We start from the raw sequence: 26,161 nt of genomic DNA on the forward strand, positions 1-26,161 counted from the left end.
AACTCTGAAACCAATGAAATAAGTACCACATATGATAAACCGTTTAAAACCTTTCAATAAGCGCTGATTACTGCAGTTAAGAAAAAGTTCAAAATCAATTTTTTTTTTTTTGAGTTTGGGCTTTTTTGAATACTTTTGGTTGAGTCGATTGCAATCAAAAGGGGAGGTGGACAGCTAGATATTATAACAGTCCTAAATCCAAAGTTTCAACATTCTATGGCTAATCGTCTTTAGTTGTGTGATTCAGGATTTTAATCTGTTTTTTGATGCTGAAAACGTATATGAACTCAGAATCTTTCTATCACCCACCATTTTTGAAAAATGTTTAAATTTTAATTTAGCATTTTTTTTTCATTTTTCAACGTATAGTTAGCATTTTAAGCTCCTATATTGTATTTTATTAGCTCATTTTTTTAATGTTTAACCTTGTGAACATAATTTGTAAGCTATAAATGAACAACACTAGATAAAGAATTAAATCATATTATAGTCACATATTATTATATATGTACCTATGGTTTGGGGTGAACCAAGGGATCATATAACCGACTTTTACTTTCGTTTAACAAGTGTGTCTGGAATTTCTAAAAAATCTAAAGATACTTTAAAATATATTCATTAAAATCTGTAATCAGGCCTGTACCTCGCAGTGAAATTATTCCGGTTCCTCAGCCACGTGTGAATGTATGTTTCGAAAGCAGCGATAAAGAATGAGGCAGTATTGAAAAGACAACAATGATTTTGATTTTGAATTATCTTCCAATAAGCCACATCTTATATCACAAGGTGAATTAAATGATATGGATAGGGATTTAAATTTAGTAAAAAATCAAGCTGAACTGTTAGGATCAAGGCTGCAAGGTTGGAATTTACTTTTAAAAAAAAAATACAAAAGTTTTGGGCTTTCAAAGCCGACAAAAAAAACATTCTCAGTACTTTATTGATGAAAATAATTTGTTTTATGGCACAAATATTGACGAGCTTATGTTACACTTAGGACAAGTTCATAAACCTGAGGACTGGCGCCTTTTCATAGATTCGTCCAAGTGTAGTTTAAAAGCGGTTCTACTATACAACGGTAACAAATATCCTTGGATACCAGTCGCTTGTGGTATTCATTTCAAAGAGACTTGATGTGATGAAAGACGTTCTTGAAAAAATAAATTATACTAAACATAGCTGGAACATATGTGGTGATTTGAAAGTTATAGCAGTTTTGTTAGGCATGCAGTTAGGTTGTACTCAGTACATGTGTTTTCTTTGCGAATGGGGGCAGCCGAGCTAGGGATAAACATTATGTTATAAAAGAGTGGAAGAACTGAGACAACAACTCCAAATGGGAAAAATATCATTCACGTTGCCCTTAGTTGAACCAAAAAAAATATTTTTACTTCCTCTCCATATCAAGCTAGGACTAATGAAAAATTTTGTAAAAGCAATGAAGAAAAAAAGGATAGTCCCGGATTTTTGTACATCTGGCAGAAATTTCCGAATGTAAGTGAAGAAAAAATTAAAGAAGGAATATTTCTTGGTCCTCAAATAAGAGAGTTGATCAAACAAAGGTGATGTATTTAACTCAATGTTGAGTAATGTAAAAAGAGCAGCTAGGGCTTCATTTAAAGGCGTTTGCAAAAGTTTTCTCGGCAAACAAAAATCCGACAATTACCGCGATATTGTTAATCAATTTCTTACTTCATACAGAGCTATGGGATGTAATTTAATGTATTTGAAAATACATTTCCACCACTCACATCTGGATTTTTTTCGAAGTGACGAACAGGATGAACGATTCCACAAAGACATTTTGGGATAGAAAGCCGCTACAAAAGGAAATGGAATACCGGCATGCTAGCCGATTACTTTTGGACATTAATTTGGTTTGTGTCCGGGACTATTTATAAAAGAAAAGCATCAGCAAAATTTTCTAACAGGTATGGCCATGCAAAATTATAAATTTTAAAGATTATAAATATATTTTCCCTTAATTTTTTTTTGAAGCGTAATTTATTGAAAACTAATGGCGATAGAAAAACTGTATTTACAGATTTGTAATGTACGCAAAAAAGCAATTAAAGAAATGGTATCACACTTTGAAAAAAATTAAAAAAAACGTTTTTTGTCTGTCAGTGTAATCATATATATAACACTATATGCACGGATAAAAATTCATAGTTCTAAATAATCCCTGATGATGGAAAAATGACTCTGAAAGCGCTTGGATAATACGTTAAAAAATTGTTGGTAAGTTGAAATATCTCTATTGTTTATACAAACATTTTATAAAAGTGATTTTATAAAATGTTTGTATAAACATTTTTGATAAGTTATTTAAGTGTTCCCATATTTTATTAATACATTTTGTATGAGGTTATTAAAAATAATTAATTAAACGGCTATATATTATAAATTAGAAAAAAATCATTCAGAAATTAATGAGAAATTATCCAGATGCAAAAGTTGTGTGTGTCTGCGTGTGTGTTAAAAATGATTGATTAGTCGAAAAGTATAAGCTTTGAACTTTGAATTGAACATATCGAGAAATTTTTAAAGTAGAAGTAAATATACAAGTTATTTATTCTCTATTTTTTTCCTCTTTTTTTACGTATTGTTCAACTTGTTTTGATTATCATCCAATAGCTAACTGATGAAATACTACATTTCAGACAATAGTTTACTATTAAAATTGTTAATGTTTAAAATCGTACCTTATTTTTAGGTGAAGGTCTTAAGTTATTTTTATTTATAAAGTTACTTTTGATCAAAGTTTATTACATGGATTTTGAAAATGTGTTATTCTATTATAAGTAGGAAGCGAAGAAACCCATTTCCATGATTAATGTTTTTTGTGTTTTTTTTTTTTTAATTCACCTATATATAGAGTTTTGTTAATTATTATTTATGACTAGAGACCGGATTATATGCAACATAAAAAGCTTGAAATATGCATGAAAAATGCTTAAAATATGCATGAAAAGTGTCAAAATATGCAATTTTAAATAATAAAAAAAATAGTAATTTTTTTTTTTTTTTTTTTTAATTTCAAAATCAGCATACAGTTAGTAAGTAGTTGAATAACATATAGATAAATTCGGTAATTAACAATTATTTAACATTTTGTTACTGTTGTAAACGTAAACAATCAAGTACTGTTCCAAATGTTCGGTAGTAAGATTGTATTTTCGGTCACTCAAAATATTTTTGTAAGTGGAAAAGGATTGCTCCACTTCTACTGAGGTAACTGGACAGTATTTGAATTTGGGAGTTATGTTAGCACTTTTTGTTTCTGGAAAAAAATTCATCCGTCCCGTTAATAAAACTATCGATTTGACACAAAGGTTTAAAGCCTGGGTTATTGTTCAAAATGTTTTCAAATTTTTCTTTAAGATACACGGGAATACCTCTTAACAATGCGGAGTTCATTTAGCGGATTTTATTTATTAACTGAATAGATTCAGCCAACGCCAAACCTTGAGTTTCAAGCTTTTTAATACTCGTAGGTATGTGGGGAAAAATAAATGCTAATCACAGCTACGTTTTGAAAAACGTCCTGGACTTTTATAAAATTCCTTTATTTTGAAAGTATTTTTACTACAATTCTATTTTACGAAGGAAGTAAGTTTAAAAATAGATTACGGTCGCGTTTAGAATTAATGACGCGTAAAAACCGCAAATAGAAGTTGTAATTTATATAGCTGTGGATTATTGTTTGAAATACAAATGATTTTAAACGTTATAAAATTTTCTTTCTTAGATCTCCTTACTTCCTTGTACAAAGTAAAGGAAGTATTGTGATCGGGAAAAATTTTGGTTTTCAGATTTCAACCATCCCTGATTCAGCCCAGATTTTGACCATTCATGAATCCATTTTTACTAGTTTCGGCGTGACGTCTGTACGTACGAATATATCTCGCATAACTCAAAAACGATTAGCGGTAGAATGCTGAAATTTTGGATTTAGCACTGTTGTAACATGTAGTTGTGCACCTTCCCTTTCGATTGCAATCAACTGAACCAAAAGTGTCCAAAAAATCCCAAAATCCAAAAAAAAATAAATTTGGACTTTTCCTTAACTGCAATAATAAGCTCTCATTGAGAATTTTTGAGTGATATATCATAAGTGGTACTTATTTTCATTGGTTCCACAGTTATAGCCAAATAAAATTTTAATTAATGAAATATTTTGTCTTACAAGGGGAAGGCATATCGATTCTAATCGGACTTCTTTTTTTAACTTTTTAATTTTGATTGAATTATTAAATTATTGAATAATTTCATTTAATTTAATTATTAATAATTATTAACCTCTGATTGCAAAAAAAAAATGATTAATTATAATTCAATAATAACAATAAAATAAAAAAATAGAAAGTTCAGAAGTTAATAGAAAATCAAAAGTTATTAGTGAAATAAAATTTTGTATTCTTTTAAAAATGTGCATATGTAATTTAATACGCGTACAAGGAAGTCATGTGGTGTCCACATCAGATTTTTCCTTTTAATTCGATAGTAGTACCCTATAAAATTAAATCGTATAATGTAAGGGAAAATGCCAACAAATAATGCCAAGTTCAATGCACTGGTTCCCTATTACGTCAACGAAATAAGAACGACAGATTATATTCAATTTGGGTTCACGAGTTCAATGCATGTGTCGGAATTTATTAATGCTTAACAACCGTACAGTCGATACCATTTCAAAAACTAATAAAATTAAAGCATTCCTTGAAAGCTGTAATATTGATGACTTAGGTTAGAATCATACTGGCTTTTGATAATTCAGTTAAACTTCGATGTCAGTTAATTTAATTATTTTTACAATCTTTGTTTTTCGTATGATTATATTATTTTTTCTTATGAATTCAGACTATTTTCTGAAAACTAAAACATTTCTATTAAATTGTTTTACAACAAATCTTCTTCTGTAGATCCACTCTGTATTAAAGATGTCAATTGATGTATCAAATTTTATTCTAAGCGTGTTTTTCCTTTTCACTTATTCCTTCAGAATTTTCTAGTTTAAATAAATAATTTTTGTGATAAAGTAGATAAGTCGTCTATTCTGCTCTCTGCTTTAATAACACATTTTATAGATGCCGTCAAGAACCGTTACATATGCTTCTTCACAGTTGAAAAACAATGAATTACACTATATTTGCCTGGATGGATAAAGGAAAGCCATAGTAAAACCTCGAATAGAATAGAATCACAAAATTCATACTTAATTACAAGATAAAAAATTTGATGTGGACACCACTTGACTTCCTTGTACGCCTATTAAATTACATATACACATTTTTTTAAAATTAAAAGTACATAAAATTTTATTTCATTAATAACTTCTGATATATTTTCATATTTTTTTTTATTGTTATTGAATTTATTATTTATCGTAAATTTTGTCTTACAATCAGAGGTTAATAATTATTAATAATAAATCATTATAGTAAATTAAAAAAAAGTTAAAAAAAAGGAGATGATGTCTGATTCGAACCGATGTGTCTTTCTCTTGTAAGATCCAAATATGTCATTAATTAAAAGTTTTATTTGGTTAGAACTCTGAAACCAATGAAAATAAGTACCGCTTATGATATATCGTTGAAAAGCTCTATTATTACTACATTTAAGAAAAAGTCCAAAATCCAAATTTATTTTTGATTTTGTGCTTTTTGTGGACATCTTTGCTTCAATCGATTGCAATCAAAAAGGGGAGGTGCATAATTAGATGTTACAACAGTCTTAAATCCAAGATTTCAACATTTTACGGCTAATCATTTTTGAGTTATGCAAGATAAAATACATACGTACGTACGTAGAGACGTCACGGTGAAACTGATTAAAATGGATTCAGGGATGATCAAACTGGATATTCCCGTTGAAATCTGAAAACCGAAATTTTTCGCGATCACAATACTTCCTTTACATCGTACAACGAATTAAAAATAGATGGGATTAAAGTTAACATTAATTATTTAAAATATGAAATTCATGAAAGTGTACATGTAACAAAGCACAAAACCCAGGTGTTTTATTTATGGTATAAAACACATGAAATAATTAAGGTAAATTATATGAAAATAGTAATAAGTAGTGATAAAATTAAAAATTTTAACACACGAAGCGTTTTGAAGAAATATATCTACTGCAGCACCTCCTGGTAGTTAATATCTTTAAAACTAATCTAAGAACCTGCTCGAGGTGATAACTATGTAATGCAAAAAAACTGCATCAATATCGGCCCAGCCGTTTTAGAGAACATATCTACTGCAGCGCCCCCTGGTGTGACCTATAACCATAAAACATGTCTATGAAGTTGCTCTGAAATTATACCTATGTAACGCAAAAATCGCATTAAAATCGGTCCTGTAGTTTTTTAGGAAACTGGTAAGACATACACGCAAACACACACACAAAACCTGTTAACCGAAAAGCATATAACGTCTCCGTTCCTTTGAGGGTTAAAAAAGATTCATAATTAATAAAGCGTTAATGAAAATTATTTTAATTATATTTGCGTGCATGTTGAACTCGAAGCAGAAAATTCAGGGCCTTTTTAATTAGTATTAATTAAAAATTCATCGAAAGTATAATACGTATTATTTTACTAAGATCGATCTGTGTTGTTTTAGAAATTTATGAATTAATTATTAATTCATGCTAATGTATTTATTGAACCAATTTTAATTAATAGTTGTTGTGCTTAATCTATAAGATACGCTGTTTTTCACAATAGTGAAAAAACAACTTACGGATTTTATTTCGTTTTATAAAAAAATATATAAATACTTCTATAAAAATTTGTATTTTTATAAAGTTAGTTAAAGTTAAATTCGAAAAGAAACAGGTATGTTCTTCACCGTTTAAGACGATTCTATTTAGGAGGAAGGTATTTTAAACTGTTTAAACGGTGAAAGAGTCTTTTTTAAGGCAGAGGGGAGCTTTAAAGAAAATCTGAACCGCTGCGTAAGTTTTACTAATCAATTATATGATGTTAAGACGTTCCTTATCACTATATGGTCATTCCATTTTTTGTTAGTTACATATTTTATACGTATGTATATAATTATATTATTTATAATGCTTGCATCTATTAACAAAAAAAATATAAAAAAATAAAACACTATTTGGTTTTTAATATTTATATACTTCTACATTTAATCTAAAACCTTACCTGCTCGTATATAGTGGATTTCAAATAATTAGACCACTTTGGGACCGGCACCCTAAGGCTGTATTAATCAGTATTAACGAACGAAAAATGAGGAGATATACACATATACAAAACAGTATACGGTAATGATTGCACACAATTTAACGTGTTATTTAGAATTTTACTGATTAAAGTTACATAAGCATTATTAATTTTAAATTAAATTGCTTTTAGAATTGCCTTACAGAATTAATAAAGAATAAAGCTTGATAAACAAAATAAGAGGTAAAAATCAAAATAATTACTACTACCTTTTACGGGTAGTAAAATACAAAAATATGTTCTTCAATGTCTCTTAATTGCAGTGGTGGCTCGCATATAGGCACTGTAGAACTACAGCACCCCTATTTCCACTATCGATAACATTTAATATAATGAGTCTTTTTTCTTTAATTATTTTCTTTATTCTTGTGCAATATATAATCCTTAAGCTTATTCTTGTCAGTAGCTATCCCCAAGATTATGAAAATATACAAAAATGTTTGTGTGGAACTGTGCGCTTCACAATGGCATGGTGTTTGGCTGTTGTGCGCATGCGTACATAGGAAGCTGCACGCGTTTTCAGTTTTCATATCTCAACGGAAATATCCATTTTAACCATCCCTGAATCCATTTTGACTAGTTTTGGTGTGACGGCTGTAAATATGTACGTATACATCTCGTATGTATCTCGGCCAATCGCCGGCTAATCGTTTTTATCTCAAAAACGATTAGCTGTAGGATGTTGAAATTTTGGATTTAGGACTGTTGTTAAATCTAGTTGTGCACCTTCTCTTTTGATTGCAGTCGACTGAACCAAAAGTGTCCAAAAAAAAGCCCAAAATCCAAAACAAATCTGGATTTTGGATTTTTTCTTAACTGCAGTAATGAGCTGTCATTAAGAGCTATTCAACGATATATCATAAGTGGTACTTATTTTCGTTGGTTCCAGAGTTATAGCCAAATAAAATTTTAATTAATGAAATATTTGGATATTACAAGGGGAAGGCACATCTGTTCGAATCAACTTCGTCAGCTTTTTTTTTTTTTTAATATATATATTTTTTTTTTTTATATTGATTTATTAATAATTATTAACCTCTGATTGCAAAAAAATGTTTTACGTTAAATAATAATTCAATAATAACAATAAAAAAATATCAGAAGTTATTAATGAAATGAAATTTTATGTACTTTCCATTTCAAAGAAATTTGTATTTTTTTTTTTGTATCCAGTCATTTGATTTAATGCAGCTCTCCAAGATTCCCTATCTAATGCCAGTCATTTCATTTTGGTATACCCCTTACATGCTAGATCCGTAACAATTTGTTTTACATATTCCAAACGTTACCTACCTCCAGAAGTTTTCCCACCTACATATCCCTCCAATACTAAAGCGACTATTCCAGGATGCCTTAATATCTGGACTGTCTCTTCTTTTAACTATATTTTTCCAAATGCTTCTTTCTTTATCAGTTTGCCGCAACACCTCTTCGTTTGTCACTTTATCCACCAATCTGATTTTTAACGTTCTCCTATAGCACCACATTTTAAAAGCTTCCATTCTTTTCTTCTCAGGTACTCGGATCGTCCAAGTTTCATCCATATAAAGCTACAGTCCAAACATATACTTTCAAAAATGTGTATAATGTAATTTAATTGGCGTACAAGGAAGTCATGTGGTGTCCACTTCATATTTTTTTATTTGAATTATCAGATGTTATATATATATATATATATATATATATAGATATTATCATTATTATTACTATTTTATAATTTATTTTTTTAATATTAATAATATTAATATTATTAATAAGTCGTTAAGTCGTTAGAATAATAAATTATATTTGTAAGAAATTTCTTCGTTTATTAATCCGTCAATATCCTTATCGAACTGCCAAAAATATGATAATAGTTTAATTCGAACAACTGGGTATGTACTGGATATCCCCGATTGATTTCCTGCTTGGTAATTAGTTTTTTATGCATCCGTCATGTAATAGTATGTTAATTTTCGTAGCTGTCAGTTAGCTTTCACAAACAGTTTGACTATTAGTGAAAAATATATTAGAAAATAGATTTAAATGAATTTTGTGTATCTTTAAATGTTGTATTTTGAAATAAACTATTTTGAAGTAACGTAATAAGAATTGAATTTGTTACGTCAATTTACTTCTGTAACTTTAAATTGATGTTGGTTTTTCTTTTAAAACAAACATATTTATATTTAAATATAAATATAAATATAAATAACCATACATCGGACTATTAAGTAAATTACTTGTGGTAGATTTAGTTTTGTAAATAATTCTTTTTTTTTTTTCATTTTACAAAGCGGATGTATTTTAATGTATATGATTTTTAAAATAAAAGTTTATTTCTTTCAATTTGTTTATAAAATCTAGAATGGAATTTGAGTAACGGCGTTTTGTATATTCTGAAATAAATTCAATACGGTCTCCAGATTGAGGTTCACTTTATTCTATTATGCTATAAGGAATTATTTTTGTCATTCATGCATCATCATAAAAGTATATTTGCGTACACTTCATTTATTATAGTTGTAAAATAGAAATACTTATAACATAACTTATAAACAAATATTTCCTTTCAAATGGAAATGTATAAAAAGATGTTGTTTTTTTTTTTATAATATGAAATTAAAGTGTAATATTTTTAAGGTTTTAGTAATACAGTTGTAATTTAATTCATATTGTAGTGTATAAATATCTGTGACTTATTTGGTGAAATTGCATGTGATGCATAATTTTAAAGCAAGTTACTCTTTTAAAAAAATCAAATTTGTACTTTAGTTAGTCATTTTGATTAAGTCCCATTTTATCATTCTATTAATTACGAAATTGTTTTATGGAATGTTCTCATCATTATCTAATTTAAATAGATTTTATTTATTTCTTTTTGAATATTCCGGTAGTCTCCAGATATCCCATGCAGTTTTTTTTTTTTTTTAGATACGGGGCACGTTGGCAGCCGCGTCCTTTGTTTGTGACGAGTGTGTGAGGTGTAGTCTTTTACAGACTCAGGCTGACCATGCACTAAAATAAATTCAATGCGGTCTTCAGATTGGGTGTTCACTTTATTCTATAAACGACGCGTGATTTAAATAAAACCCAACCACCAGAGAACCTGAAAAGATTCTGGAGAAGATGAAGAAAAAGACCGGAGAGTGAAGGGGTGAGGGAGAGCCCCCTGCGGAGCCGTCGTTCGTTCGCCCATGCGTGGATGGGCGACGGTGATAAAGCACGTGGACTCTGGATCCCCCGAGCTCGAAAGCACCTCCCGGGTTTGTGTAATGCTTAATTGCGGATCCGGTTCCGGGAGGGGAGGATCGGTGAGATATGAGGATTAGTCGGTAGAGCGCAGGCACACATACGCGGACTTTTACAATGACTTGAATTCTAGATCGTGGATACCGGTTTTCTTTGGTGGTTGGGTTTCAATTAACCACACATCTCAGGTATGGTCGAACTGAGAATGTACAAGACTACACTTCATTCACACTCATACATATCATCTTCATTCATCCTCTGAAGTATTATCTAAACGGTAGTTACCGGAGGATAAACAGGAAAAAGAAAGAAAGGCACACATACGCATTCTTTGTAACATCTTGCGGAACCTGTTAGCGAGTCCGATACTTCGCCCGTAAATGGGGTTCCTCCGACTCATCGGGAAAAAAAACCACTAAAGAACACCGTTATCCACGATCTAGCATTCAAATCCGAATAAAAGAAACTACCTTTATAAATATTTAAATATTAGAAGTTAACAGTGTTATTTGACCTACTACTTTTCTGGTATCATAGCTCTGGAGCTATGACACCAGGAAAGTATGATTATCATTTAAAAAATGGTGTTTTTTTCATTTCTTGACGTTTCATCACCCAGGGAGCCCAAAAGAACAAAACGCGTGGGGGATAATGTTGGTATATTGGCTTGTTTGAAGCTTAGTAACTTTTGACTGGATAAACGGATTTCGGTAAAATTCTGTACAGAGAATCATGTATATGGGGCAATTTGATGGTAAACTTTTTTGGGTCAATATCTCCAGCGATTGGGGGGGGGGTGGTTGAGGGTTAATTTTCTCAAAATTTTGCAGATATAACCACACTTTATAGTAAGCTCAGTACATAGTGTATGTTAACTATCATTAAAAAAAAATTTACCCCTAAATTTCCCCATCCCCAAAAATAAAAAAAAGTTATCTTTTTATTTATTGCATATTTTTAACCGAATATTTTAAATGTTTTCCTAGGCATAGTGGTGCTGAAAGCTATAAAAAAAATTTTTATACAGGTTCCGCAAGATGTTACAAAGAATGCGTATGTGTGCCTTTCTTTCTTTTTCCTGTTTATCCTCCGGTAACTACCGTTTAGATAATACTTCAGAGGATGAATGAAGATAATATGTATGAGTGTGAATGAAGTGTAGTCTTGTACATTCTCAGTTCGACCATACCTGAGATGTGTGGTTAATTGAAACCCAACCACCAAAGAAAACCGGTATCCACGATCTAGAATTCAAGTCATTGTAAAAGTCCGCGTATGTGTGCCTGCGCTCTACCGACTAATCCTCATATCTCACCGATCCTCCCCTCCCGGAACCGGATCCGCAATTAAGCATTACACAAACCCGGGAGGTGCTTTCGATGCAATATTAGGGTTTGGGAAGCCAATCAAAGGTAAAAAATGTCGATTTTTTTTTTTTAATCTTTTGAAATTTTTTTAGTTTATTTAAACTTTTCATATTAATATTCCAATAAAATTTCATACCCTCACCAGCAACAAAAAGAAATCTTGGTAACGTTTTATTGGTTGTACATTTTTCAGTGGAATTGTTTTAGTTTCTCCTACTTTACATAGGAATCTTACAAAAACAGAAAGATTTCTTGCGAGGCCATTTTTGTGGTGAGGAAGCTGAAAAAAATTAAAACATTGATCTTGTTGATTTTTTAAGCTTTTTTCAATGTGTCAGTATTTTTACTTCCTTGTACGAAGTAAAGGAAGTATTGTAATTGCGAAAAATTCGGTTTTCAGATTTCAAAGGAAATATCCATTTCGACCATTTTGACTAGTTTCCGTGTGACGTCTGTACGTACGTATCTCGCATAAATCACATAAACGATTAGCCGTTGGATGTTGAAATTTTGGATTTAGAACTGCTGTAACATCTAGCTGTGCATCTCCCCTTTTGATTGCAATTGATTGAACCAAAAGTGTCCAAAAAAGTCGAAAATAAAAATAAAAATGGATTTTGGACTTCTTCTTAACTGCACTAATAAGCCTTCATTGAGAGCTTTTCAACGATATGTCACAAGTGGAACTTATTTTTATTGGTTCCAGAGTTATAGCCAAGCCGGCTTTCGTAGTGCGAGTGGTAGCGTCTCGGCGTTTCATCCGGAGGTCCCGGGTTCGAATCCCGGTCAGGCATGGCATTTTCACACGCTAAATTATCATCTATCTCATGCTCTGAAACAATACCTAACGTTGGTCTCGGTAGTTAAACAAAAAAAAAAAAGTAAAAAGAAGAGTTGTAGCCAAATAAAATTTTATTAATGAAATATTTTGATCTTACAACGGGAAGGCCCATCGGTTCGAATCAGACTCTTATTTTCTTTTTTTTTTAACTTTTTTTAATTTAAATATATTGATTTATTAATAATTATTAACCAGTGATTATAAAAAAAAAGATAAATACTAATTCAACAATTTAAAAATAAAGTATGAAAAAATATCAGAAATATTTTGTTAATGAAATAAATTTTATGTACTTGTAATTTAAAAAAAAATGTGTATATGTAATTTAATAGGCGTACAAGGAAGTCATGTGAAACCTCCGGGTTGGTCTAGTGGTGAACGCGTCTTCCCAGATCAGCTGATTTGGAAGTCGGGAGTTCCAGCGTTCAAGCCCTAGTAAAGTCAGTTATATTTTTACACGGATTTGAATACTAGATCGTGGATACCGATGTTCTTTAGTGGTTGGGTTTCAATTAACTACATATCTCAAAAAAAAACCTCATTTTCACTCATATACATCATCCTCATTCATCTTCTGAAGTAATACCTGAATGGTAATTTCCGGAAGCTACAGGAAAAAGAAAGAAAAAGGAAGTCATGTGATGCCCACATCACATTTTTTTTTAGTACGATATATTTTCATCATCCTTGTATTTTAAGAAAACAATTGCTCATATTACAAAATAGCAGGGTAAAAGATAAAATTCATTATTAATACAAAACTAGCCGTAATTAAGCAGAAGAAAAACTGATGTTTTATTATTAAACATTGAAATTCAAATGACATCAATTAATTCATTAATATGAAATGCATATAATAAAGTCTAATAAATAATAATGTTTTGGAACACTTCACTGGTACTACTGGAACGTGACTGTACACAACAGTACAGTCAGTACTGTTGTGTAGTTGTACTCTACACGAATATGCAGTTCGCGCTACTATTAGTTGATGCAGTTAGCTGTGGACTGTTTATTAATGTTGTAATAATATTTACATAATTGCAAGTTTTATTTTTTTTATTTGTTTGTTATAATGCTAAATTATAACTCCATCTTATAAGTATCGTTTATTAAAATCGTATGTATAATAAAAATCGTATGTATAATTAAATATGTTTGTTTTTTTTCTGATGCAGCTGCATTTGAACATGTAAGAGAAAACATGGATCAATTAAATGGTAAAGTTGGTGCTACGGAGACCGATCTCATCTTTCTTAAAAGTCTCTTGGACGGTGAAATATTGCAGAATCTAGTCAAGGTAAGTTAAACTTTTCATTTTTCTTACAACAGACTGTACATTGTGTTTTTTATATTTACTATTTATTTTATTTTTCTCTTGAATCAATTTAACTGTGCGATATAAATCTTTATTAATCTCATGTCAATACATCCGTTATGACTAGAGACCGGATTATATGCAACGTAAAAAGCTTGAATATGCATGCAGATATACTTGAAAAATACTTAAAATATGTATGAAAAGTGTCAAAATATGCAACTTTAAATAATAAAAAAATAGTAATTTTCAGTTTTTTTTTATTTCAAAATCAGCATATAATTAGTAAATAGTTGAATAACATATCGATAAATTCGATAATTAACAATTATTTAACTTTTTTCTTTACTTTTGTAAATAAACAATCAGGGGTACTGTTTCGCGGCTGCTAAGTGCGCACTAAGAATCCACCGGGTTGGTCTAGTGGTGAACGCGTCTTCCCAAATCAGCTGATTTGGGAAGTTCCAGCGTTCAAGTCCTAGTAAGCCCTAGAATGTACAAGACTACACTTCATTTACACTCATATATATCATCCTCATTCATCCTTTGAAGTATTATCTTAACGGTAGTTACCGGAGGCTAAATAGGAAAAAGAAGTGCGCACTAAGAGCCGTGCAGCTAATAGGTTTGACTGACTATAGCGTAAAATTTTATTTATTAGCAAGGTACCCTACCCAAAAATATTCTAAATATAGCGAAAATTTACATCATCACTAGATTTTAAGGAAAATATGCAATAATCGGTGAGAATGGGCTTAATATGCAAATTCATATAATCCGGTCTCTAGTAATGACGTTGCAACGAAAGTGACGTAGAAAAGACATTAATACTATTACAGGTAAAGTTTTTGGTGTAAAAGTATCTGTCAAGCGGTGGATGCGTCGTAAAATAATTTAAATATTATTCTCCAGGAATTCTTTAGAAATTTTCCAAAATTATTGAATATTGATTGTAATGAGTCTTTATTCACACTAAGATTTTTCTTTATAACTTAAAAACGCAGCCCATTTATTTTCATCTAATAGCTTAAAATTACATCTTCGTCTCTATAACAATAATTCAGAAGAGTGTCGCTTAATTGAAGTCAATTTGTATTCTAACTACAGCTTTTTTATTATCTAACCTCCGAGACCATCGTTAGATATTGCTTCAAAGGATGAGATGAATGATTTGTAGCGTCTGTGAATATGCCATGCCTGACGGGGATTCGAACCCGGGAACTCCGGATGAGGTCCCGGATTCTAACTACAGCTTATCGCATTGCAATCAAACTCGGATTATTGGAAATGTAAAAAATTATGTATATTACAAAAGGAGGGTTTAATTAACGCAGTATCAAATTATATGTTTAATAATAGTAGGATGATTATTTTGGAAGAATACACAGTACTTTCAAGAAGATGCCCGCCACTAGATAATTAAAAGACGATCAGTAGTTACTCAGGTAGTCGCTTTAGTTAGTCAGTTGGTTGTTAGATGGCGCCAAAAGTACCAAAATAAAATTATAAATATTATCTAACCAAACTTAACCTATGCTTCGTTCGCCCGCAAACCGTAACTAGCGAGCGTAGGTTTGGTTAGATAATATTTATAATTTTATTTATTTTCTTATTTCAATATAGCCTTTTAATGGCGCCATCTAACAACTAACTGACAAATTACAGCGACTAACTGGCCAACTACAGATCGCCTTTCTTCGGCGGGCATCTTCTTGAAAAGTACCGAATACAGTTTCTTCGCTGCAAGATATATAAAATAGAATGTCACAGCGTTACTTCAGGCTGATATTCTATACGTAGTGTACTGCGTTTCCAAAAAGGCATGTATCTGACCGAGTGCGTTACTTTTTGTTCTCTGTCCCTTCGTCTTTCTCCACAGTATCTGCGTCACACGTTTCCTGGTAGTTCCCACCATTTTTATTGTGTCGTAAGAATCTCTTTCTTTTTGCTGTTTAGCCTCCGGTAATTACCGTTTATATAATATTTCAGAGGATGAATGACGATATCTTAGTGTAAATGAAGTGTAGTCTTGTACAGTCTCAGTTCGACCATTTCTGAAATGTGTGGTCCCAATTGAAACCCAACCACCAAAGAACACCGGTATCCACGATCTATTATTCAAATCCGTGTAAAAATAACTGACTACTAGGACTTGAACGCTGGAACTCTCGACTTTCAAATCATCTGATTTGAGAAGACGCGTTCACCACTAGATCAACCCGGTGGGTTATGTCGTAAGAATCTAACTGTTCCTTAATTTCTTCTTCAGTTATATTTTTGCTATGGTATTTTTTTTACTATACCGGTTAAATCGTTATCTGTAGAACTCCTTTACAAACTCTTATATAAGTCTTCAGAAGAAAAAGAATTGCCATGATTTTTTCGTGTTTTTGTTTAAATTTCACCCAGAGCTTTCACTATCCCTGATAAATGGCAACTTTTACGTTAATTATTTGCAAAATTTTCTGAGTTTGATTCTTCTAGAATGTACGTAGCGTCTTTCGCTAGCTGAACAAGACAAGTGACATTTGCTGGCAGAAATTAAGCTTTAATGTCGCCAATACGCAGTTTTCTTCGTGTGTGTGTGTGTGTGTGTGTGTGTGTGTGTGTGTGTGTGTGTGTGTGTGTGTGTGTGTGTGTATGTGTGTGTGTGTGTGTGATTGGACATTATCAATTAAAAATAACGGCTTCTGAAATAATCTGCTTTTTCTTTTTATAACTTTTACGATAAATTCATTGAAAAAGTAGAGTTTGTTTTTATCCAGAAACCGTTTTGATTGGAATAAGAAGCCAACAATTTTTGAAAAAGAATACCATTGAAAGCGCTGGAGTTTTCAGTTTCCCTATTATAAGAAGCCGTAGTTTGTAATTTCTGGATGCGCTTGAGCAAGGTAAAACTGTTATTCGTTTTTTTTTAAATCCGGCTTGCTCTAGTTTCTTTGGAAAGAGCTCAGCTTTTGCTTGGAAGCAATCTGAAATTCAGACATGTCTCGTCTTTATAATAAATTTGGTTTGGAGATATTTCTTCGTTATCTAATTTTTTAACCTTTGTCACAAATTAATTACCAATTTTACTGCCAACAGAACGATTTTCAGCACTAATAACAGTTGTCTAACTAGTACTTTTTTTTCTATTCGTCTAATTTATTACTGCTGGCAGTGAAACTTTCACATTCCTGGAGTTGGGTTGAAAATATAACGCTTTTTCCGTAAAATTGGTCATGTAATTTTTTTGGTTATTTTTTTTTCACAAACAGATTGAATCCATAAATAACAATCTCTGGATTGTTTTTTTTTTACAAATTTATATTTATTTATACGCGTTCTAGACGTAACGGCATCTTCTGAAAGTTCTTTGAACTTCAGGATAATAATTTTTAATTTTTTTTATTTCGTATCCAGTCCCGTACATTTACAGGACTTATTCCGAGAGCTTAGACAAAAGTGTTTCGCCTTTGTCTAAGCGTTTGAGTACTTCTAATTTTTTTCTACTTAATGGAAACGAGACATGCTTCTTTTTGAACTCATTTTACATTAAACTGCAATAACTGTAAAAAAAATGAATTAATAAAATACACTATAAGTAAGTACAATATATTAAACCCACCGGGTTGGTCTAGTGGTTAACGCGTCTTCCCAAATCAGCTGATTTGGAAGTCGAGAGTTACAGCGTTCAAGTCCTAGTAAAGCCAGATATTTTTACACGGATTTGAATACTAGATCGTGGATACCGGTGTTCTTTGGTGGTTGGGTTTCAATTAACCACACATCTCAGGAATGGTCGAACTGAGAATGTACAAGACTACACTTCATTTACACTCATACATATCATCCTCATACATCCTCTGAAGAATTATCTAAACGGTAGTTACCGGAGGTTAAACAGGAAAAAGAAAGAAAGTAAGTACAATATATTAAAACATTCATAAAAGAAAGAGAATATGAACGTATGTGTGGTGTTACGGAACGACGTACAGTACAATCCTGTTATGATAAAAAAAAAGAAAAAAAAAACAAAAAAAAGAGCCTCGCTGAACGACATAGTAATAAAATTTCTTGAAAATTTCATCAGGCCAGAGCTTATCAAAGGTTATGGTCGATTCATTTCCTGTCACGTACGGACAAACGTTGAGATAAACTTTATTTAATAACAGGATATTCTGTCATAGCCTTGCAATAAAATTCAATTTTAGTTTCGCGTATTTAAACTCCAGTTCGACATTATATTGAAAAAGATAATTTGAAATTTTATTATAAATTCGACTCGTATTATTGGAAACTCGGATTACTGGAGCTCCGATAATCACATAATTTTTTAATAAACGAATGTGCTTTTGAATAGGATAAGATTTTGTTAAACTTCAAAGATAAAATAAATAAAAGAGGAGCTTAGTTCATGTATTTTACAGTATTTTACACACACACACGCGTGCGCGCGCGCGCATACACACACACAGAGAGAGAGATATATAGACTCGCGCGCGTTTTACTGTTCTGCGTAAAAATTTATTTATTGGAGTAATTATTTGTGTAAAAAAGTTGGCTCGATTTGGTGTAATAGTTATTCAATAAGGTTAAAAAATTATAGTTTAAAAACAAAAAGAAAAAATGTATGGGTACTATGATATCCTCTTCTCCTACGAGGTTGAAAATCAGGCCGAAGCTGGGTTTTATATATAAACAATCAGATATTTGTGACAAATTTTAACTTTTTTAGTAAACCGGTTTTTGATACATGAGGCAAAAACTGTTAAGAAATAATGATGAATATCTTCCCCACCTCTAAATCCGATCGACTTAAAGTTTGGAATTATAAAAAAATTAATATAACTTTCATCGATCAAAAACTAAATTTTTGATCGGTGAAAAGTTTAGCTATTTTTCGAAAAATTTATGTCGAACCAGCCCGGATTTATTAATCAAAATTCAGACCAACATATGCATGTATATATATCCATATAAATAATAATAATTCAATAAAATAAAAATTGAAGAAATATCAGAAGTTATTAATGAAATAAAATTTTATGTACTTTCCATTTAAAAAAAAAAATTTAATTATATTTAATTTAATAGGCGAAAAGAAAGTCATGTGGTGTCCACTTCAGATTTTTTTCTGTCATCTGTTAGAAACATTAATAACTTCAAGGCATTTGTTAATTTGGTTGTAATCTATTTAGATTTACTCTACATCGATTGTGTCTAAATTAATAATTGTATAATCGTTTAAATGAATTGCTTCTGAGAAGTGAATTACATAATTATATAAATATAAAAAAAATTAAATATCCAAGTATAATTAATTCCCTTGACTAGCTAACAGACTATATACATTATTTGTATAGTTTTCTTAAAATTAAAATTGTTTAATTCAAATGTATTAGCTGTGTAGGTAGAAATGTTTATCGTTGTTCACTTACTTGTAAAAAAAAAACACGCATTCCTCCTTACATTCACAATCAATAAATGACCTTGGGTATGTTACTGACCCTTCTTAGCGATTACAATCCTTTTGTTATTTTAGTTACAACTGTTCTTTTATAGTATAATCGTAGAGGACTGACGTACTTTTGGTGTAAATTAAAAAAATATGCACTGGCCTGGATAATAATTGTAAAGTAAATTTTAGTTAAATTTGAATTTAAAACAAGAATTATATAAAAATCCTTTTTATAAATATATTAGGTCGTTATTTTTTCCTGACCTTGGCCTTCCTTATGCGATACTATTTGCTTGTTCTGTTTTGACTGGTGTTTGTTCGAAAACAGTCGCCGTTCAAGACGCCGTAATTATCTATTGGTTGTTCGTTTATCTATTAGGTAATATACATTCTCTCGAAAGCCTGGTTTATGCTTGGGATTGTCAATTTTTCCTTAAATGTCTATCTGTTGTTTGTTAGGTATTGTACTTTAACCGTAATGATTGTAGGCGACCTAACATCAGATATAATTAACTTTGAAAATATAAAATAAAACTAAATAAATAACTTCCAAATGTAGCACTGAAAATCCTCAAGAGAATTATAACCCTCTTAATACATCAAATATATTTAGTTATTAAAGAATAACAACTTCAGTTAATAACATGCCAGGTTTGTAAGTTTAATGAAGTGATTTGCCACTGCCTTTTTCAATGAGCCCAATATACTCATCGTATATCATCTCTATGCCGAGACCGTTGAAATTGAGGTAAAAATTAAATAAGCCAAAAAAATAAAATGTTCAATTAATTTATTATGTTTTTAATTTCTTAATTCTGTACTAAATCGTTTGTGTCAAGAAGCACGGTGTGTTGGTTTTTTTGTTGTATGTGCTCACATTTTAATTTTACACATAAAAAATAAATATTACAGCTTTATTGTAAATTGTTATGTATATTATATAAACAGAACGTTGTTTATATTAACATTTTTTATACTATCATTTTATTGTGATCGCGAAAATTTTCGGTTTCCAGATTTTAACGGAAATATTCATTTTGACCATCCCTGAATCCATTTAGACGAGTTTCGGCGTGATGTCTGTAAGTTCGTACATATGTATTTAGCTTGCATAACTCAAAAACTATTAGCCGTAGGATGTTGAAATTTTTGATTTAGGATTATTGTAACATCAAGCTGTGCACCTCTCCTGTTAATTGCAATCGACTGAACCAAAAGTGTCCAAAAATTCCGAAAATCTAAAATATTTGGATTTTGGACATTTCTTAACAGCAGTAATAAGTCCTCATTGAGAGAGTTTCAACAATGTATCATAAGTGGTACTTATTTTCATTGATTCCAGAGTTATAGCCAAATAAAATTTTAATCGATGAAATATTTGCATTTTAGGGAAAGACACATCGGTTGGAATCAGACTTCATCTCCTTTCTTTTTTAACTTTTTTTTTAATTTAACTATATGTGTTTATTAATAATTATTAACCTGTTATTGTAAAAAAATTTACGATGAATAATTATTCAATAACAACAACAAGAATAGAATAGTTATTAATGAAATAAAATTTTATGTACTTTTCATTTTATAAAATGTGTATATGTAATTTAATAGGCGTACAAGGAAGTCATGTATTGTCCAATTCAGATTTTTTACATTTTTTTTAAAGAAACCCACATAGCCGTTTAACAGATTTTGCAGTTTTTTACACCCGCACTCTTAATTTACCCCAGTTCAGGGGAATATTTGCGCAAAAGTAATGGTGAAATATTGTATTGTCACCCGACCTTAGTAACTGTAAAAAATTTCATCAATAAGCAATCAGTGTCAGGAAGTATGTTAAATTAAGGATGCAAGATTTGAGGACAAACATGAAAAAAGAAAAATTGTGAGTTAAAATAAAGCAAGTAAAAATATAGAATTTGAAAACCACAATTATTACTGTTGTAAATTATTAGTGCATGAATGACTGGTTACAAGAGTTTAGAAAAAAGTAATAAAAGGAAGTTATTTGAAGTAACAATAAAAAATGATTGTAGTCAATTGAACTAATAACTTCAGAATCACCCACTCTATTAACACACTTGTAATCTTTAATTGATGCGGATTGCGGTATATCAGTGTTTTATTCTTATATTTCAATTTTTATAAAGTTTTTTTTCTCCTTAATTTTCTCCAGTTACATTTTTCATACGTTTTTTAAATAAAATTTTACTTATCTTTTGAGCTTGTCAGTAGGATTATAAAAGCTGGAGCACAAATTTATTTACACACATCGATTTTATTTAATTTGTTTTTAAACACTCATCAACCGAGTAATGTTATTTCTGCGAATGAAAATATATTAATTGTATTTTTAATAAATTGGTGAAAAGCTATTTTAAATGGTTAGATAATATATTAAAAAAATTCCTTTCAGCACGCCGGAAGGCGGAGGTAGATTTCACCGGAACTAAACAGGGGTAGGCGAACTCGGATTTTACGAGCTCGTATCAAACATTACTTTCCATGTTTTACGGACGCTACGTTTTCTCGTTAGACTACAAGCTATTGCTAAATTTATCTAGACTTCCTTATGATTTTTTCTGAACCGCTTGACAACACACCTATTTGAGGATTAGTGGGAGATTCTAGGTTTGTCTCTGTATTGACAAAAAAAGACAATGTTTTCAGAAAGTTTTATTTAAAAACATGTATAAATGTAACAACAGTGATGTTGAGAAGATGATTTGAAAGTACAATAGGCCTTCACTATATACAGGTGATTCAAAGAAACGGGAAATTTTAAAAATTAAATAACGTTAATGAAAATTTTTTTTAGAAAATGAATTTGATTTCATGTAATTGTACAAATGTTGCCACTTTAGGATACATACATACACTTTAGTTTATTTTTTAAAGATGACATCTTCCAGGTGACCTCTTCTACGTAAACACTCACGAAGTCTCTTCGTTAAATTGTTCATGGTTTGACGTAACATCTCAACTGGAATTTCCGCGATTGCTTCTCGGATCTTTGCCTTCAGTTCTTCCGTTGTAGCAGGTCTACTGTGGTACACTTTGCTTTTAAGGTGACCCCACAAAAAGTAATCGCAAGCTGAGAGATCAGGCGATATGGGAGGCCATCTAATGTCACCATTTCGTGGAATGACACGTTGTCCAAACAATCGGCGTACAGCTGCCATCGATATTCGTGCAGTATGTGACATTGCTCCGTCTTTTTGAAACCAGGCTGTGTTAAGAATTGGTGGAAATCTCTTTTGTTGTTCCACAACAAAGGTTTAAAGCACGGCTACGTAACGAGCCGACGTCACTGTAATCGCAACACCGTTGTCATCCTCAAAAAAATAAGGGCCTATAACACCGTAAGATGACATAGCACACCACGCGGTCACTTTCTGGCTGTGCAACGGACGCTGGTGTAGCTGCGTAGGATTTTCTTGTGCCCGGTATCTGAAATTTTGCTTGATAACAAATCCACTGAGGTGGAAATGCGCTTCGTCTGACATCCACAGTTCGTAAACTAACTCTTCGTTATCATTTATCTTCTGAAGCATTACATTACAGAATTGTGCTCGCACAACTGCATCGTTCGGTTTCAGTTCCTGGACGATCTGCAACTTGTACGGATGGAATTGCAAGTCCTTCACTAACATTCTTCGAACACTTGAACTATGCAATTGTAAAGATGCTGAGAGACGACGGATTGACCGATGTGGACTTCGTGTGACAGCATCTTGTAAAGCTTGAACATTCTGTGGTGTACGGACGGTTCGCTCACGGCCTGGAGGTTTCTTTTTCATTGTCGAACCAGTTTGTCAAAATTAGATATCCATGTTTTAATTGCGTGTGCTGATGGAACACGGTCGTGCCGTCCCAGATTAAAATGACGGCGAAATTCTCTACGCGCTCCCTCCACACTGTTTTTGTTTTTGTAAAACGCCTCGATAGCATATGCACGTTGCGCACCACTCCAAGGATCCATGACAACTAAATGGAAGGTTAGGTTAGAGAGGCTGGCGCCACTTACCAAGTGGTACCAATCGCCCACGGCTACCAACACAACTTTCAAAATTTCCCGTTTCTTTGAATCTGTACATAAAATATTGTCACTTGCAAAAATTTAAATATACACAGTACTAATTCACGGCGGTTCAAATGCGTTCACTTCAAATTCAGTCAATACGACAATGGTTTCATAGGTAAAAAGTTTCAAAGTTTAGCACGTGGGAAGCCTCTTCTTACAATTCCAACAATATTTTGGTCATCCCTTGCCGTAAGGGTTAGTCATATCAAATTGTTCAGACAAAATTTTTAGGTAATATTTAGAGAACTAAAACTACGTTAAACCGATTCGATCCTTTGCTTATTAAGGAAGTTATGATTTTTTTTTGGTCCTTGAAACCCTTTTAATTCCACCCCTTAGCTATTATCCAAAGAATAGTAGGAACTTTAAACGAATTCGATATTCTACTTAATAAGAAAGTTATAGCAATATTTTGTTTTTTCTGTTTCTTTTTTGTTTTGTTCATTCCTTGCCGTAAGGGTTGGTCATATCAAAAAATATTTCAAACATAAGTTTTAGTAATGTTTAAAGGACTAACGACCACTTTAAACCGATTCGATACTGTGCCTATTGAGGGGGTATAATTTTTTTTTGTCTTTGAAACCCAATGTTTTCCACGCTCTGGGCTAACGGTTGGTAATATCAAAAAATTTTACTTATATAAGTTTTAGGCCCTTATCCAAAGAATAGTAGGAACTATAAACGAATTCGATATTTTACGTAATAAGAAAGTTTTAGGGATATTTTGTTTTTGTAGAAAATGCTCCCATTTCCACCCCCCATCATCCGATGTTGCCCATTAACGATTCGACCGAGATTTTAGGTCGTTATATTTTATGTTTATATTTGAAAGTGATTGGCACAAAATTATGGCAGTTATCGTGACAACAAGAAAGTGAAATATAAAGATATAAATGTAAATATAAACTCTTGGACTGACAGTGGTGGTTTTGGAGTCTGGGGGTTGTGAAACGCGAAGATATGTCGAAATTTTCCGGAAGTCGAATCATGGTACCGTTACAGCTTTCTTATGAAATCTACCTAAAACTAGTGGACCCGGTAATGCTGTGCTACTGCTAAATTTGAGTGTATGAATTAAATAAATTTTGTATTATATTTGACTAATGTAATCTATTTCGTTGTGTTGTGCTGTTTTTTCCTCTGTTTCATTTCTTCTGTATTCTGCCATTCTCTTGGCTCGAATTGTGTGTGACTAATATTTTGTCGTATTGGACGTATTGTTATTTTTAAATTATAAAAGTTTTATCTTCTATATAAATATTAATGTTATTGTTATTTACGTTTTTTTTTTACATTTTTGTAATTTACGAAAACAATGAAACACTAAATATTACGAAAATAATTAATTGTAAAATAAATTTTGTAAAGTTTTTTGTTATTCTCTATTAATTTTCTTTCTTTCTTTCTTCTGATGACCCCGGAATGTTTATTACAGTTCAAACTTCTTCAATCTCTCTACAATATAAATCATAAATAAAATAACCTAAAACTTCTTTTACTAAGATTTATTTACTAAGCTTTTGGCATCGTTGGTATTAATACAGTTGTATAAAGTTTCACTTACCAACAATTTTTAAAATATAATTCCAAGCACTTTCGGAGCCGCTACTCCATCATCGGGAATTTCTTATAAGATTTTAATTCAAAATTCATATACGTGGAGTAACGGCTCCGAAAGTTCTTGGAAATATATTTTGAAAATTGTTGGTAACTGCAACTGTAATTTGTACAATTCTTTTACTAAATATCGACAGATATCGTCTATACCGATCGTTGTCTACTTCAATATCGACTTCCTCAGACAGTTATTATATGACCAGTGTATTTGTCGTTTTGGACGCATTACTATTTAAACATGTTACACTCCCGGACAAATAATAATAAATTGCGAAATTTTCAGCAAAATCGGCTAAGTATTTTTTCAGTTAAAAACACACACGAAACGAAGATTTTCTTTTATTTATATCGATAACGGAAAACAGCCCTTTCTCTTAAGACGAAATTTTGTGTTGATTACAGAAAAACGGTTCTGTCGTCTGGTTTGGTTAAGTAGAATATATTATTATTCTTTTTTTAAGAATAAGTATCTATTTTTTTAGAAAATCTTTCACATTCGTAAATATAGATGCTAGTATAAGTTAACTTATGTGATTTCCTAAAATTAGATTTACATCATTCGTATTTATGAGACTCAAATATTGGTCTTACAACCCGTTATCTTAAAGCTTTTTATAGTTTGTTGAGAGAGCCCCAAGAGATGTTATTAAGATGGTTATAAACATGGTAACCTGGCTCGACAAACTTATATCGACGATCTAAGTTTTATACACTGTAAAATAAAAACGATTTTTGCCCGAGAAAGTTCAATTTTTTCTTAAAAATGGTCCAATGTGAATGACGAACATCTCATATTACCGCAATATAGGCACCAAATTTAATGGATTCGTTCACCAACCTTGATTCCTTATGAAAACTCTGTTGTAGTGTTTAATTAAACACTTCAGAAAATTTAAACTCAAATTTTGGATTCTTTTCAGAAGTAAAAGAGAAAGAAAGTTTAATGCTTGGTTGCTATTTGCTCTGAACTTGTAGTAATCGCTTTTAACTTCCCGCAGAGATGAATACTACCCGTAG

The 26,161-nt window shown here is 31.3% G+C and overlaps 1 protein-coding gene across 5 annotated transcripts in view; it reads left to right on the forward strand.

Annotated features, from left to right (window-relative positions):
- The window catches only part of vari (MAGUK p55 subfamily member vari), a 287,390-nt gene that overhangs the window by 173,223 nt on the left and 88,006 nt on the right, over positions 1-26,161 (forward strand). For all 5 annotated transcript variants that reach the window (XM_075355204.1, XM_075355203.1, XM_075355202.1 and 2 more), the window contains exon 2: positions 13,867-13,988. In XM_075355204.1, coding sequence (XP_075211319.1) covers positions 13,867-13,988 — 122 coding nt within the window. The remainder of the gene's footprint in view (positions 1-13,866; positions 13,989-26,161) is intronic.

Source organism: Lycorma delicatula, chromosome 2, assembly GCF_047948215.1.
Source record: "Lycorma delicatula isolate Av1 chromosome 2, ASM4794821v1, whole genome shotgun sequence".
NCBI classification, from domain to species: Eukaryota; Metazoa; Arthropoda; class Insecta; order Hemiptera; family Fulgoridae; genus Lycorma; species Lycorma delicatula.